Source organism: Dryobates pubescens, chromosome 32 (genome assembly GCF_014839835.1).
Source record: "Dryobates pubescens isolate bDryPub1 chromosome 32, bDryPub1.pri, whole genome shotgun sequence".
Classification (NCBI taxonomy): domain Eukaryota; kingdom Metazoa; phylum Chordata; class Aves; order Piciformes; family Picidae; genus Dryobates; species Dryobates pubescens.
In genome coordinates, this window is record NC_071643.1 from 8,670,586 (window position 1) to 8,688,250 (window position 17,665).

The 17,665-nt window shown below is 45.1% G+C and overlaps 1 protein-coding gene across 1 annotated transcript in view; it reads left to right on the plus strand.

Annotated features, from left to right (window-relative positions):
- The first annotated feature begins 641 nt into the window (after window positions 1–641).
- DOCK10 (dedicator of cytokinesis 10) overlaps window positions 642–17,665 on the plus strand; it is a 137,690-nt gene continuing 120,666 nt past the window's right edge. Inside the window, exon 1 of the mRNA XM_054175530.1 lies at window positions 642–755. Within this exon, the coding sequence (XP_054031505.1) occupies window positions 642–755 (114 nt within the window). The remainder of the gene's footprint in view (window positions 756–17,665) is intronic.

Here is a 17,665-nt window from a genome sequence, read left to right on the forward strand (position 1 = left end):
CTGTAACTGTTGTGCAGATTCTGTGGGCTCAAATGGCTAAACTTAATTGTGCAGTGGCCGAGTTTTCTACAGAGAGGAAACAGAGATGCCATGCCAGCTGGCAGGAGGGCTGGAACGCATCCAGCCTCGCCCAGTGCAGGGACCACCGCAGCTCTGGCTGCTTGGCAAATGCTTCCCACAAGCTCCGACGTCCCGAGAGCCGATTTCTCATGAAACCTGGTGGCCAGGCTCCGGGTTCCACCAGTGAGCCTCTCTGTCCACCTTAGCGAACAGTTAACACCAAGAGTCGCTCTTCCTCTGTGTGGTCCAGCCCAGCATCCTTCTTGGGAGAGCATCCTTCACTGGCCAAACGCAAGCAAAGCGGGATGCCCGCTGCACTCCTGACCCAGCTTCCTCCGGGGGCTCGGAGCTGCCGGAGCCGACGCGGGGCCATTCGGTGGCTCCGGTGCGCAGGGCCAGGGAAGGCGGCGAGGGCACGGTTCCCCCGGGGAGGGGCTGCGAACTTGCGGGCGGCCCCCGCCCCGCACGCCCACCCCCGGCGCGGGGGGAGAGGGAGGGAAACCCCCAGTTCCGCTTCCTGACGGTGCTCGGCTGGGCTGGGCTCGGCCCCGGGCGGGGAAGCGGCGGGGCTGGTGGAGCCCATGGCCAGCGAACGTACGCGGCGCTTCACCCGGAGCCTGCTGCGGCCGGGGCAGGCGGCGGAGCTGCGGCTCAGCGCGGCCTCGGCAGCTGCTGCTGGGCGGCTGCAGCCCCGGGTGAGTGTGGCGGGGACTGGGCGGGGAGCGCACAGCGGGTACCGAGCACCAGCCCAGGTACACGGCGCGGCTCTGGGTGCCCCGGCCCGGGACAGCCGGCGGCCGCCGGGACCGCCGCGCCTCCCGGCTGAGTGCTAGGTGTCGGTGTCCCGCCGTCTGCTCGGGAGGAGCTGGGTGGCTTTCCCGCTTGAGTTTTGCCGGGTTTCTGTTCTTTTGAGCGAGCTTTCCACGGGCTGCTGAGGCGGAACGCGGAGACCTCGTTAGTGGTGCCAGAACAAGCCCGGTGTGCCCTGGAAGGAACGGGAGCGAGCGCGCTGGCTCGCCAAGGGGTGGTTAGGAACGTGGGATTTGGGTACTTCACAGCCCACATGCTCGTGTGTGACAACCACCGCGATGAGTGTGTGTGCTTTGGGGGCTTTCCCCTGGAAACCCCACGGAAGGGGCCTGAAGTGCCGCAGAAACGCAGACTCTAGTGTTCCTGGCAGCACTTGCTTGTTTAAATGCTTCAGTCCCCACATCTGGTGTTCCTCGTGGCACTGTCTTCTGAAATACATTGCATGTGACTTCAGCCCCAGTGTCTGGTACTCCTTGATAGCATTGGCTGCTGAAATGCATTGCATAGGGCTTCAGTCCCCATCTCTTTCCATCAGTGGAATAGCACAGAAGGACTGTAAACTGCTACCACGCTGCTCTAACAGTACTTTCCCTTTCTTTTCCACGGTTGTATGTAAGACCTTGGCTAACAGGCACAGATGTTAGGGCTCACAGAGAAGTGTCTGCTATCATTTAATTGCTAGCCATTTATGAGTCATTTATTAGCTATTTTTGTATTGAGGTCTGCCTGGACATAAAAGCTATGTGTTATGAGCAACAAATAAGGCCAAGATGATTAAGCATATCAGTTCTGTGAATCATGTAGTTCAGATAAATATTTTCCTTTCCTAGTTTTTCAGGCATCATAGTTCACAAAATAGACTAAAAAAGTTGAAAGAGGGAAGGTTGTGAGTGAAATGTGTATTTCAACATTTGCCCTGCACTAGTGCCTAAATGCAATACACTCTCAGCATAAAAGAGGAAATCATTTTGCAGCTCTGTCCCCATAATATTAGTAGCTATTTCCATCTCCTGAGGGGCTGAGCCTGCTAGAAATGGAGATCAGCCCTGAAAAGGCCACTGGGCTTGGAGACAGCAGCTGGTTCCTTCTTCCCAGCTCTGTGTACACCAAGTACAAGGTATTTGTCTACCTCACTAAACTTGCAGTGCTTTTGCAGTCAGCTTTGAAAGGCTTCATGAAGCATTTCCAAGCTTATGACCTGTGAAAGCTTGGTAGAAACAGACTTGTCTCACCTGATGTCCTGCAAAGGTTGTATGTGATATTAACCCTGAAGTATTTCTACACCCTCAGTTCTGTCAGAGTTGCCCAATCCTGCTCTCTGGGCACATGGAGATCAGAATTTGACCTGTTGTCAAACAGCATAGACTATGCTGATGAAGTTGTGATGGAAACATTCTAGAGACCAACGTGGTGTTTTGGGCTCTGCTCAGGCACAGCACTGAGTGATTGGCATCTAAAGAGTGTGTTTAAGCCAGTATACCAGCTAAACTATTGTCTAATTGCATCTTAAAGTATTACAAAGGAACTCCTTTATGTTGAGGATGGGAGAGCACTGAATCAGGCTGCCCAGAGAGGTGGTGAAGTCTTCATCTCTGGAGTAATTCAAAACCCATATGGATGCTGTCCTGTATAACCTGTTCTAGGTGAACCTGCTCTGGCATGGGGGTTGGACTAGATGATCTCCAGAGGTCTCTTCCAACCCCTGTTGTTCTGTGATTCTCTGAAATGAAGTTCTATTAGAAGTGTATTTTACTCTGCTGTAGGAATGCAAAAAAAAAAGAGAAAACCAGAGAATGAGACTGATTAAACAAATCTGAATTTGATGCTCTGGTTCCCTTGAGGAGAACAGTTTTTTAAGGTATGACTCTGAGATCTTACACCACTAACTTCTGGATATAGCATTTAATTACTGCTTGTGTATTTGAGTGATAGCCAGTCTCTCTACAAACCATCAAGACTTAGTGGTGGGGCGTGGGTGCCTCACTTCTGTGAGCCTGACTTCCTGTTGACTGCTGAAATATACTGGTGCTGGATTTCATCAGGCTTTTGATTTTCTCTCTCAGCCCAAAGCAGTCTGATCTGCAAAGATGGTCTCTTAAAAGATACAGCAGCTCGGATCGGAAGACGCCAAGCCAAATCCTGGTTTCAGTTAGGCTGCTCAGTGGGAGCACTTAGGGACTTCCAGATGTTATGTTTTAGTCACCAGCAGGCACAATGGTTCTGAAGTCTGGGCTGCTTGCTGTATTGAATATGTATGGCTCTGAGAAACTTCATGGAGCCACCATCTTCATACCATATTTTTGGGGGACTCATGATGGGGTACAAAGCTGTTATCCTCACGGTTAATCCTTTTCAAGCTACATCAGCTAAGAATGAACTCATGGTGCAGGTCAAGGGAGGTTCTCCTCCCCCTCTACTCTGCCCTAGTGAGGCCCCTTCTGGAGTATTGTGTCCACTTCTGGGCGTCCCATTTCAAGAGAGGAAAGGAGCTACTGAAGAGAGTCTGGCAAAACCTAGGAAGATGATGAGGGGACTGAAACGTCCTTCTAGAATTATCACCTTATATTCCAGTTATGCTACATCTGGCTTGTGTTTGGGTGTCCTAAAAGTTGGTGGAGTTCTTGTCAAGCTTCTGCAAATAACCAGCAGCTGCAGAGCAGGACAAGTGTAAAGCTATAAAGAATTAAGTGTAAAGAATTGTAAAGAATGAAATGTAAAGAGGACATCCCTGATTACTGCAGGGAAGTTGGACTAGGAGACTTTTAAGGGTCCCTTCCAACTCAAACCATCTGTGATTCTGTGTGTGAAGTGTAAAGAATCAAGTGTAAAGGGTGTAAAGTCTCAAGAATTATGGCTTCTGGTACTGCTTTTATGTCTGCCCTGTACTGAATTGCAGCTATGCCTTTGTCAAGCAGGATTTTTCACAGCACCTTTGGATCAAACATTGACTGTCTTAGAGAAAACTGAAGTGTTGTTTCCTCTAGCTTTTTATTCTCTCCAAATGTTTCTTTGTGCACTTGTGCTCCTATGACATCTTATGAGGAGCAGCTGAGGGAACTGGTGTTTAGTCTGTAGAAAAGGAGGTAATGGGGAGACCTCCTTGTTCTCTACAGATACATGAAAAGGGGTTGGAGCGAGGTGGGTCTCAGTCTCTTCTCCCTAGCAAAAAGTGATGGGATGAGAAGAAATGGCCTCATGTTGCACCAGGGCAAGTTTAGACTGGATATTAGAAGAAGATTCTTCACTGAAATGGTTGTCAGAGACTAGAATAGGCTTCCCAAGGAGGTTGTTAAATCCTCCTTCCTGGTTGTATTTAAAAGATGCACAGATAAGGTGCTGAGGGACAAGGTTCAGGAGCAGACTTGGCAGAGAGAGATAACAGTTGGACTTGATGATCTTCAAAGTCTTTTTCAACTGAAACAATTCTATGATTCTATATTTGCTCATTTAATATGAGAGAAACTTCTGTAGTGCCCTGAATGATAGAAAGTGGAAAAGGAGATTGAGCATGGAATAAATGTGTGTATCAGGTTAGTAAGGGGTAACAGCTGCAGTATTCTGGTACCGGTAACACCCCCTACATTGAGTACCCAGCTCCTTAGCAGTGGAGGGAATGGTACCAGCAGGTGTTAATGATGAGCAGCAGCCGTTTCAGGTTGTTTCCATAAGTGCCTAGTTAAGCTTTCACGTAAAAGAGGCAGTTCCCAGAACTAGTCAGTGAAATGGATCAGCATCGTCTAGAAGGTAAATAATTTATTGCATTTTGAAACTTTGTTGCGAAATTCTTTGTCTCTTCTAATAGCAAAGGCTTGTTTGAGCCTTGCTTTGTGAATGATCACCGTCACTGCCCAGGAGAGCTGAATAGCTGTGCTCAAGGAAGGGAAATGAATATGTCTGCTGCTTCATTTGTGTCTGTGGCTGCAACAGTATTTCACTGGAAAATGTTTAAGTAGGTATGGGCCAGTCAGAGATCCTGGAAATCAGTTTGTTACCTGTTCTTCACACTGTGCTGTTATTTCCAGGTCTTGATTAAGCTGGCTAAGTACTGCTGGCTGCAGTGCTCATCCTTTACATAAAGTGTTGGGATACTGGTTCTGTGGAAGAGGTGGGGGAGGTCTTGCTCCTCATCACTCTCTGCACTTAAGCAAGTTAATAGTCTGGAATGGAGCTGTTGCTGCACATGCCTGTTTTCTGGCAGAGGTTTCTTTCCATCACACTGCTGCCAAGCACAGAGTTGTGGTGTCCCATGAGCTTGTACTGGCTGTCTCTGGAGTGGAAGGCAGGATTATGCATTTGCCCACAAAATGGGTTTCTCTCCTTATTATGTTACCTGGAGCTGCAATTCCTCCCTGAAATAATAGCTTTCCAATGGATATTTTATGTGGCATGTCCTTTACATCTCATAAAGCCTCTATTATTGTTGTAGTTGTCTATTCCAGATTTTGGGTAAATGATGAGCTGTTGGTAGATTTTTTTTATGACTCCAGTGTTGTAGGCTCTTAAAAAGAGTAATATGTATTGCCTGCAGCCTCCCAGAGAGCACCCACTGTCGTGGAACCTTGCATAGTGACAACCACAGAACTTTAGCTGTAGGATCATGGTTTATGATCTTTGCTCGTTATATGGGCTTCCATGTTGAGACTCAAGCTCATGAATGAAATGACACTGGAAGCTTCATGTTGAGTAGGTTCAGTGTTAACTGAGCTAGTCTAAAGAGAGTAGCTAGTAATGGACTTCTTTGTTCTGAGGATGTTCTGATGTCTACTGTCTCTCCAGGGTGAACCAAAGTAAGGCATTTGTACAGTGATTCTACCTTGCTGCTGTGTGAAAACTGACTGTGTGTATGTAGGGGTGGTGTATGTGTACACACCTGATCTTCACAAGCCAGCTCCTAGATTTTTGGCTATTTCCCTGCAGACTTGCCAATGTATTGACTGTATCTCATTGCTGTGTTGTCTTTGATTAAGGCTGAGGTGATAACTTGGAAAAGTAATCCAAAAAGCATGTGAAAGCCTCATCCCATCTTGGTGGTTGAGGAGGGAGGAGGGAGAGTATATTCATGGCACATGCCTAAGAGGATATTATCTGCAGTCTGGAGCTGGCAGTTCTGCTTTTGCCAGCCTTTGCATTTGAGATAAGTTATGGTGTGCTCAGAGCATATTGAGGATGTTAGCAACCCTCTGTGAATGCAGTACAGAAGTATTGAACAGTTTGTTTGTATTTGTGTTTTACTTTGTTCGTGAATCTGTATTCCAAAATTTACCTTAGTACCCTGTGCAGCATCACTTACCTTTCCAAGTAGTTTAGTTTCTCAGCAGTGTTTTGCTTTTGAAGTGCCTGATGAGTAATTTCATATCTGGTTTTCAGCTGGGATATCCCAAGGACAGATATCCCTGACCCGAATCGGACTCTTTTCGGCTGGTGCCCAGCTAGAAGGGTGAACTAAGCTGGGGGCACAGGCAGGAATGCCCTGCTTGCACATTCCCCAGCTGCCTGGCTCCCTCCTCTGCAGGCAGACAAAGGGCCAAAGTCTTCTTCTGAGCAATTCTAGGAACTTCATCTAGGGTAGTGAGGATTAGCTTGATGCAGAAATGAGGGAAAGGAGATAAGAGAGCTTTGGAGAGGGTGGAGGCAAAGAAGGGCAGAAGATGGTTTAGGAAGAAGTTAAAAGCATTGGAGAAAATGGGGGAAAAAAGAAAAGACTTTGTGGGGAAAGAGAAGCTGAAGAAGACAGTAAAACGAAGGAGAGACATGAACAGAGCTGCAAGAAAGATTCATCAGGTTGGTGAATAATGCATACAAATAATAATATGGAGCCCCAGTCAGTCAGTAGGTAGGGAGTGCAGAGTTTTTACTGTTGTCTTCAATCCGTCACTTGAAGAACTCTGTTTGAAATTCATGGGAAGTGAGTCAGCTTGAGTAACTCAAAATGCTCCCAGTTTATAGAAGCTGCATTAACTTTTTTTTTTCCTTCTTGCTTACAAGATTAAATTAAGGGGTCTGGGGAAGGAAAGCATGAGCAGCAGTAGAAAAGAAGAAGCTGGAAAATGAAGCCTTGTGTTGGCTTTGGAGGAGCACGGATGCACAGAGAGATTTCATATTGTTGTGGTTTATACCAGGCAGCCTTTGAGCACATGTGTCACTTCCAGAAGTCAAAACATGTGTGTGACTTTGCTAGCACAAGGTCAGAGGCTATGCAATAGTGGCACAGATGGGATTATTACACAAATAACAAAGACTTTGCTTGCAGTGTGCGTCATGTTTCCAGTTTAGAATTGACTGTGCTAGACAGAGCTCAGCAATGGTTTTCTGAAGCTAGATTATATTTGTTGTCTGTTTTTACACCAAGTGTGTATTCTTATGTTAGCAAATGGCAACTTAATTTTTATTGATTAAAAACAAACCACCAAGAGCTACCTGCCAAAGATCATGCAATAACTCTGTATTAAGAGCCTTGAGCTGATCTCTGTCATAGGCTGTCCTGTCCTGGATGGCTAAATAATTTGCCTGGCTCTTCAGACTGTTCCCTAGACTGTCCCACTCTTTTCATTGCTGACATGGGCAAACTTTTCCTTCTCCTGTAAGATCAGATTCTTCACTGAGAGAGTCATTCACCATTGGAATGTGCTGCCCAGGGCGGTGGTGGAGTCAACATCCCCGGATGTGTTCAAGAGGGGACTGGACGTGGCACTCAGTGCCATGGTCTCGTCATGAGGTCTTGGGTGATAGGTTGGACTTGATGATCTTTGAGGTCTCTTCAAACCTTGGTGATACTGTGATAAGGGGGAGCTGTCTGCTCTTTGTGTGCTGGCTTGGCATCAGTGACTTCTGCTCATGTTGTCTCTTTCTGGGCAGGACACAAACAGGCTCCAAACAGCAGTGTAATGAGAGGGCCCTAAGCTGTGTTCATGCTCAGTGGTGATGGGTGTCAGTGAAGCGTTCAGAGGAGGGGTTTTATTACTTTTATTTGCCTCCCTGACAATGCAGCAATCTACTTCCCTCTCCCCCCCCCCCCCACCCCCATGTCAATAATGTATAATTACAACCTATTGCTTTTGGTAGGTTCCCTGTCATCTCTGCTATCCTTTTATTTCCCCATAATACTCACAGGTAAGAGGATCGATGCTGCTTTCTTTTGTTGGATACTGTAATGCTTTCAGCTGGAACCCAAATACAAGTTTTGGAGCACAGCTTAATGTTTTGAGGTGACCTAATGTAAAGTGCTTCAAGCTTGCCTAAAACTCATCAGGCAAGGAAATCTCGGTGTGTTTGTGGTCATGATTGTGTTTATGTAGTGCAGACAGCAGTGCAAGCTGTAGCTACTGTCATTAGGATCCCAGGTGAATGTAGGGAGATGGAGGTGGATGCCTCTCTCATCAGGAGCCTTCTGTTACCTCTGTTCAACAAGGTTTTGTCTCTGCAGACCCAAAAGAAATCTCCAAAATCTCAAAAATTGGAAAAAAAATGCTCTATTAAGTTACTAATTCTTTCATTCAGTTGTATCACTCTCTGCAACTGCCTGAAAGGAGCTTGAAGTGAGGAGGGTGTTGTTCTGTTCTCCCTGGTAACAAGTGGCAGGAGAGGAAATAGACTCAAGTTGACCCAGGAGAGATTTATATTGGATATTAGAAGAAACTTCTCCACTGAAAAGGTTATTAAACACTGGAATAGGCACCCCCAGGAGGTGGCTAAATCACCATCTCTGAAGGCAGAAACTCAAATCACAGTAGAAGCTTCTTGCACCTCACAAGTGTATTTTCTTCAAACCATGCTGGCCTTTCTCCCCAAAAGCAGTAAAAAAAAAAATTAAAACAAAGGCTGCAGAGACACATTTAACCCATGGAGTGTTCCAGATGCCTTTTGGACAAAAGGTGTTTCCAGGCTGTGTCTCTGCAAAGCTAAGTGTGCTCCTCACATGCCTTTAACTTAGTCCTGGGAAAAGCAGAAGTGCACATTAGGAGACCCCTGAGAATCCAGATTGTCATTCTTGCCTATCAGTTGGAAGTCCACTCCTCAAAATCAGCTGGCATACACAGAATCATAGAATGGTTTGCTTTGGAAGGGACCTTAGATCATCTAGCTCCGACCCTCTGCCACAGGCAGTGATTCCTCCCATTAGACCAGCTTGCTCAAGGCTCTATTTAACCTGGCTTACTCAGCCTATTTAGAGCTGCAAAGGCAGGTGCATCTAGCAGAGAACATAGATGGGCAAATGATACCTCTAAGTGATGACACTGTAACAGTTAAAATCCACTATGGTTAGCCACCCCCCAAAAATGACAATGATGATTTCCTCTTTGCTGTGCTAAACATACATAGTTATTCCAGTTTCAGAGAGAACATTTCTGCACTGTTCTTGCTTCCCTGCCCACCCCCATCCTATCCAAATCCATTGCATTCATTAAATTTCATTACATCTACATCATTTAATTTAGGTCAACATGTCAAAACAACCTAGAATCATGTTTGCATTAAGTCAGCCAATGTTACTCTCAAAGCTGAAAAACCCATTTCAAGCTCAGTGATAGCATGGCATTGTCCTTCCTGCACATAACATGAGTTCAGAAGTGGTGAACTAGACCCAGAATGAAGACAATCACTACAACATCAACAGCTTGCCAAATTTCTGGAGAGTGCATGCACCACCAAGTGCACAACAGCCACAGTGGGAAGAAAAAACCTAGTAGGATTGGCTCAGGTTAGAAAAGATCTTAAAAATCATCAACTTCAACGATTATCTAACTCTGCCTAGGCTGGTGCTAAACCATGTCCCTCACCACCACATCTATGCCTCTTTTGAACAGCTCCAGGAGTGGGGATTCAAGTTCCTCCGTGGAGAGCCTATTCCAATGTCTGATAAACCTTTACAACCGAAACGTCCCCTGGTGCAACTTGAGGCTATTTCCTCTTATCCTATCACTTGTCACTTGGGAGAAGAGGCCAACAGCCACCTTGCTACAAGTTCCATGCAGGCAGATGTAGAGAGTGAGATCTCCCCCTCAGCCTCCTTTTCTCTAGACTAAACAACCCCAGGCTGAGTTCTGCTCATTTTGCAAATGGAAGATGGGATGATTTCTGTGTAGGCAGGATAGCTTCAGTTTGCTGTGGATCTTGACAGCAAAAGATTCTGTCTTGGGTGTATTCTCCAAAAGGGGAAAGGGGTACCTTTGCAGACCACTTTGAGGTGGAAGTTACAATTGCTTGCATCGCAGTAAGCAAGATGAGCAGTAGTGCAGCGGGACACAGTCACTAGCGTGCCTTGGTGTGAAGTTTGTCTTAGGTTTTGGTTGGTTGGTTGTTTTTTCTTTTCTTTTTAAAATGGTTGCAATGAAGCAATTCACTGGCACTTAATGTTGCACTTCAACATTATCTTCCTCTTGTCTCTTCATTCTCCTATCTGCCCACTGCCTGCGTTGCTGCCCCTGTCCTTGATCCGTGTTGCCCTTTGTGTCCTTCTCCCACTTGTCTGTGAGCCTTGTTAATGCTCCTCTGTATGCAGGGAACAGTACATTGGTTGTTTGTCAGCACCCTATCTTTACTTGCCATCTGTGCTCTCTTAAAACCCACTTCTTCCAAGAATTCTCCTTCAAACCAATAATCTCTCTGCTCTTTCTCCTCACTGGAGTTGTCCTGAGGTGGTCTGTCTAGCTGTGCCGCACCGCTGTAGTGTCACTGCAAACTCCTTGGGTTTCGGAATGCCTTTCTCCCAGTGTTAGTGTAAAGGCCTGCCTTGAAGTGGTGGGTTTGTGTACATAATTGCTATTTGAATGTCTGTTCATTAGCCAAATTATAATTGAAATAATAGATGGTGACTCTTCTGGAAGGAAGAGGTCTTCTGAGGGTCAGCTGAGGGAACTGGAATGATTTAGGACAGAGAAAAGGAGGCTGAGGGGAGACCTCCTTGCTCTCTACAGCTACCTGAAATGTAGCAAGGTTGTTGTTGGCTTTTTCTCCTTATAACAAGTGATAGGAGGTTAAGAGATGGCTTCAAATTGCACTGGGGGAGGTTTAGATTGGATCTTCGAAGAAACTTCTTCAGTGAGAGAGTTATCAGATACTGGAATAGGCTACTTAGGAAGGTGGTTGAATCACCAGCCCTGGAAGTGTTTAAGAGAAGCACATCTGTGGTGCTGAGGGGTATGGTTTAGGAGCAGACTTTGTTGAGCTAGATAATGTTTGGACTCGGTGATCTTTAAGGTCTTTTTCAGCCAAAATTATCCTAATCTAAGAACCTCTCTGCTATGTCTGATCCCTCAGAACTTCTCCATCAGTGGTTCTCTGTTCATTATTGTGTAGAAGACAGTGCAGTATCTTGATGTGTGAATGTATCACTAGATTGATGCATATTCTTCAATAGACTTAAGCAAATGGGTAGCTGCCAGGACTAACATCTGTTTCCCTGCAGCAATGTGTTGTGGTTGATGTTTTTTGGGGGGTGGGGGGTGCAGATGAAGCAGAGATACATGGGATTTAATTCTGTACTGATGTACCAAGATGTGCTGGAATAAGCTGTAAGGGCTGCTACACTTCATCTTTTTGACCTGACACTTCTGGGTCTCTTTCCTACCACTGTTTACCAGGGTGTGTTTCAGAAGAGCTCAGCTCCCAATCCTAAAGGATCTGACATGGAATCAGATCTTAAAACATGAGCAAACGATTTTACAGTTGGAGCTTTAAAAGCTGAGGTATAAAGCCTGATGCAGCATTGAGGGGCAGCAGCTCACCCACAGGTCCAGCTGATGTAACTGGGTCTGACCATCTCAGCAGCACCTCTAGAATCCATCTTACCTCTGATGAGCTGGTTCTTGGTGTGGAGGTGAGAGCAGATGTGCTGGGAAGAGGAAGGTTGCTGTCAGGGAGCAGCAGTGAAGCGGACCTTGCCAGTTTGCCCCCCACAGATCACCTGTAGTTTTACTAAAGAACACAGATCAACTGACTGTTGACAGCTAATAGGATGAAACCTTTAAAAACAAGTTTTTATATGTGTGGTTAGGAATAGTTTAAACTACAAGAGTCATAGGAATTACAGCTAAACAAAATCTGAATCATCGCTCTCACTTGTTTCCTTCCCTTTCTCCCCCCCCCACTCCCTTCTTTCTTCAGCCTCCTCTCTCTTTATTTGCTTGGAGGCCTGAATCAGTGGAACTAGATATATTTTCACATAATGCTTCAGTGCTTGGATGATACTGAATGGCAATGTATACGGACAAGAATATCATATTTTCCCTTGTCTTTCAATCATGGCTGTTAAGAGTGAGCCTCTGGGTCACCATTTTCTGGAGCTAACTGGAAAGCTACCTGTTGGTGGTTTTTTTTTCTGTGGTATGGTGTTTTTATTGTTTGTTTGTTGGTGGTTTTTTAGGAGGGGTGGTGGTGTTATGTTTTGGAATGTGTCTTCCATTTATTTATTAGTATTTATTTAAAAGTCCAGTTAAAGCCCCATCCCTGGATATTTTTAAGGCCAGGCTGGATGTGGCTCTGGGCAACCTGATCTAGTGGAGGTCGTCCCTACCCATGGCATGGGGGTTGGAGCTGGATGATCCTTGGGGTCCCTTCCAACCCTGACAGTTCTGTAATTCTGTAAATCATAGGTTTTGATTTAACAGCTTTGTGGACTGACACACTGTAGCTCAGTGGACCCACACTGGAATGGGTGCCTCCAGTATCCAAAGCCTAGCATGTTAGCACCCTCCGAGTTTTGTTTATGGAGATGTTTTTCTGTCTTGAAGAAAAAATGCACAGGAGTAAGAGGCAGCTTAGGATTTTGTTCAGTTAATTGCTATTAACATATAATAGGGAAATAAAAGCTAAGGCAGAATGTCAGTGCTCTGGAGATGTTTTAGTGTCTGTCTAAGATAAGAGCAGTAAGAACTGGTGAAGTGCAAGAGCTAACGGTACTGCTGCTTTTAGACCGTTTGGCAGGAAGCTCCATTTCCTGTTCTGTTTGATGTTCTGTTGACTGTCATAAATATTAACCCATCTGGGGCTTCAGTGTTTGCTGCTACAGTGGGATAGGCAATGTCAATAACAGCCAGACATAAATGTCTTTGTTACTTTAAAAAGACTGAGCAGATTCTGGCTGCAGCATTTCCTGTTAATTTTGATTGCAGTGTGAGGTCTTTAGATTTCCATGTGTATAGTTGAGTTGGAAAGCAGGATTAAATTTACCTTTAAAGTAGGGGGTCATGATGGTGTGGATTGTTCTCCTGGATCAGGTTAGAGCTTCCAGAAGTTTTGTGTCACAGCAGGTGCTGGGTTCCTCAGCGCTCCTAAATCAGGTAGCAATTATAGTGCCAGTTGATGATGTTCTTCCCAGATCACCAGGTAAATCTATATGTGGTATCATGGTGGACCCATCTTCTCTGTTACCTTCTTGAGATGAGTTTTACTTACCTTTGTCTTTTGAAACCCCAATCTCTTGAAACCCCAAGCAAGCACTATCCATAGTTCAAGGGCAGCATCACTACCATGGTAGAGGTGAACCTCCTATAACCTTTCACTGTGCCTGTTTCTCTTGGCTGACAGTGGTGTGAACTGGTTCAGCAGGATATCTTCACTTAGGGCAGTACTTCCTGCCAGGGTGCAGCAAGCTTTGATGACTGACATTCAAACTTGTGGTTATTTGAAATCAGATGCTGGTACATGAGATGTGAAGGCTTGAGGATGCTGCTTCACTGTGTGGTGAGATCTGCTGTGGATAAGCTTGTGCTGGTTGGAGGACACATTCTCCAGGCATTTCACTTGAAATACCATGGCTGCCATTTCCCTGCCACCAACCATCTGCCACATTGCTCTTCTCACGAAATTCCCAGCCTGATCTCTTGTGAAGAGCAGTCGTATTTAATTTCGCATTACTACATCAAGAGTACGACACTGATACAGAGAGTAATTGCAAGCAAGCCCGCCCTGCTGCCTGACAGCCTCTTTTTCATGGTCTGTGTGCGGCTTTATTTAGATGTAACTGCTCCTAATTTGCTCAGCTGCTTGACAAAAGCATAAATGACAGCAAGGTGAGATCTCCTCTGTGAGCCGCAGCTCTGGGTTGCCATGAAATCTTTGTAACATTACATCTGAAGTGATAAACGATTGTTAACTTCTGATTTGGATCTAATTAGAACACTAATTATATGTTGGAGTAGGGTTCAGCAGAAATGAACAGTTGCTATTTCAGAATCTTGATTTCTATCAAAATCTTAAGAGAAAGCTGAGAATGTTTTCCCTTGATGTGAAGAATGGGTATGTTTAAAGGGAATCTGTCTGCATCATCATAGCTTTGCTTGGATATTGCATGCTCTAGTGGAAGCTTTGGCAGTGTAGACCACCAGAATGTTTCCTTCCTTAAAACTCAACAATAAAGCAAAAAGTCAATCTTTAGGATTAAAGTTCCAGTTTATAGTCTGTCACATTTCTGTTATTAGGCATTTGCACTTCCTCAACTGGCATTACTTAAGAAGGTTGGATGCCCAGCTGCCTGCAGAAGAATGAGGGGATGAGCCAGGGAGTTGGGCATCTGTTTGCAAACCTAATTGCATGTTCAGCACGATGAGAGAGCTAATTGCTTCCCTGGGATAAATCAATATATTTGCAAGTGTAAATAATTATGATTTTGTGAACAGCATGATCTGCCTGCTTTGTCCTGCCTTTCCTAGTGAAGTTGAGAAGTCCTGGAAAAGTAAATAGAGAAGAGGTCAGTGTTTGAGTACTGCCTAAAGTTGCAAGGATCGCTTGGAAATTCATTTGAGAACTGCTGCTACTGGAATAGGCTTCCCAGGAAAAGTGGTTGAATCCCCCATTCCTGGAGGTGTTTAAAAGAGGCATGGATGTGCTGAGGGACATAGTTTAGCAGCAGACTTGGTAGAGTTAGATAATGGTTGAAGTTGATGATCTTAAAGGTCTTTTCCAAAGAAAATGATTCTGTGATTCTATGTGATAAAACAGACACTACTTCTATGGGTTAGATCATTTTATTCCAGTGATACTCTGAAATGGGTATACAAGGATAGGATTTTTTGGTAATAAATATCAATTAATGAAAACAAAATTTACAGCAGATAAGATGAAAGCTTCAATAATAAAAAGAATTGACTTGCAGCAAGACATTTCAGTCAGTGAGAATGCAAACTCTTTACACATGTATATTTAGCTCATAGTTTCTACTCATATTTTAATCTCTTTGGAGCTCAGTATTAATCTTTTCAAACACACATGTTACTAATCAAAATATTATTCTTCTAAAGATTTTTGCCTGGCATACCAACCAGAAGACATATGTTTTTAGAGACTTAACAAATACAGACCAAAGAACTCAAGCGTTGGGCTGGGTTTGCTAATTTTGTATTTAGTTGACTAAAGAGCCTTGTGGCTGTGAATGTTAATTGGTGCCAGCAACTCAGGTTGGTTAGTTTGGGGGTTGGTATATGACTTTATTCTCTAGTTCTGCAGTTCAAGTAACAGAAAGGGAGTGAAACCCTGAGGAGAGACATGAAATGAAAACCACATGTTGCAGAGCAAAGCTGTCCGGGGGACAGTACACCATAGCATCTCTCCTCAGATGCTATAAGAGCTGTAAATCGAGTCGATCTGTTGGGCACATTACTGTGCTGTGAAAAAAGCAGAGCAAGAGCCTTTCTGAAAGTGCAGGATGCTTTTTGTTGTTTATTCATTTTGCCTTTGGGGGTGCCTTTTCCTTTCCACAGAGATATGCGGAGAGCCATGGTTTTCAGTGACCAGGAGAGGAGGCAGAGGAGCTGTGTAGAGTTTTTCCAGGTGTACCCCTTCAGAAAGAGCTGCAACACCCAGCCAAGGACTATCCATCTGAGGGACCTTATGAGTTTTGCATGCCATGATATGGGTGGTTTCACTCCTGCATTACACAGCCAGCACATTCTGACTAGTGTAAAAGGAAGGGTCATATGAATCCCTGTGAGGTTCTGGATCACAGAGTCCCAGCGTGACGGAGGTTGGAAGGAACCTTTTGAGATCATCTAGTCCAGCAGCGTCACCCAAAACAAGTTGCCCAGGCATTTTTGGACTCTCTCTGGGCAGCCTGGTCCAGTGCTCTGGCACCCTCACAGGGAAGGAGATTTCCCTCGTGTTTAGGTGGAACTTCTGTGCTCTGCTAAGAAAGGAAAGGTTTGGGGCCTGATCAACCCCTGGCTGTAGTTGAGAGGGTAACTTCTGCTGTATGACAGTAGCTGGCACACCATACCCACAGGTTCCATTGCTGTGAAATGACTTGACCTGTGGAGGCTGATGTTTGTGCCAGTCAGATTCTGTATAGGTGGATTTCTGTGTAGAAATTCATGATTTCCCCTGTGTGCTTTAGCCCCAGACATGTCATGGTTAGGACATAAGTGACATGATCAAATGGGGAAAAGCTGCTTGGTTTGCTCCCCCTCTATCTATCAAGTTTGGGGGTTGGTTTTGTTTGTTGTGATTGGGTTTTTTGTTGTTTGGTTTGGTTTGTCTTGAGCAAAATTTAAAACAAATACCCAAAGACCCTTCCTTAATATTTATAGCCTGGAAAATTTTCTGAGTCCTGGTTCTTAGCTTGTTTATTTTGGGAAACACTACCCTTGGATTCTTGGCACTGGTAAGAAATAAAGGGTCTGAAGCCACATTATTGTACTGCCAGTGGAAGTAATCCATATTCTTCTTGTGGAATCTTCCCAGTCAGATAAAAGGACACATCTGCAACTTCTCTGTTTGGGGGGGTGGGGTGATGGGACATCAGCACCTGAGACAACACAGTTTTTGCTGGCCCTTGTATGTACAGATTTTCTATTGCATTTCCTTTATCCACTTTTTTGAGCCTCATTTTCCATTTTGCAGCTGTGGAAGCTTAGGCTCAGAAATTGAATGAGATTGTTCCTTCTGCTTCCTTGCTCCTGGCTGAACTTTATGCATGTGGAGCCTGCCTGAGAGTGAAATTCCCTTGAAATAATAATCAGGGATTGTACAGCTGACTTGTTGAAAGCAGTCTGACTGGAAACCTCTTTTGCTTTTTGTGTTGGGTCAGAAGTGAGGCCTTCTGCAGAGTGAAACCACATGGGCTAAATCACCAGTTTATATCCTCTTGTTCTGGTCTTTGTGTAGCTTTTGGATTGAGTAGCTCTTCACTTTGGTTGTGTTCAGGGCTCTCCCAGACAGGCACAAATTCAGACTGGTTTGCCAGGCTGCATTAGTCCTGTGCTTACATTGCCATGGAATAACTTTGTTTGGAAGGAACTTCTGGAGGTTGTCAAGTCCAGCTCCCTGCTCAAAGCAATTCTGAGGAGGTAAGGTTGCTCAGGCCCTTGAGACTCTTCAGTGATGGAGATCTCATGGTCTCTCTGGTGCTCTGTTCCAGTGTTTGGCCAAGGGGCTCTGAACAACCTGATCTCGTTGGGGATGTCCCTGCTTACTGCAGGGAGATTGGACTAGAAGACCTCTAAAGGTCCCTTCCAACCCAGTCCATTCTATGATTCTATTCATGGTGGAAATAAAATTATTCATTCAAACCATTTAACACTGCTGCACCAATGGCACCTCCTCCAAACATACACACCATTCTTGAAACCTCATTGCTAGCCAATGACTTTGCTTGGAGCCATGCAGTGTAAGAATGGTCCGAGGGATACTCCTGCCTGGTCTCCAGAGGTGCATGTTTCTCTCCCCAGCAAGTGGCAGAGCTGGGGCCAGGGCAGCAGGTAAAGAATGCATTTGCTCCTGTGTGGTTTCTTGTGGAGCTGGGTGTGCTTCTGTCATTAAGACCATTTTGTGAAACATCTAGACAGAAGTCTTTGGTGCTTTTGTA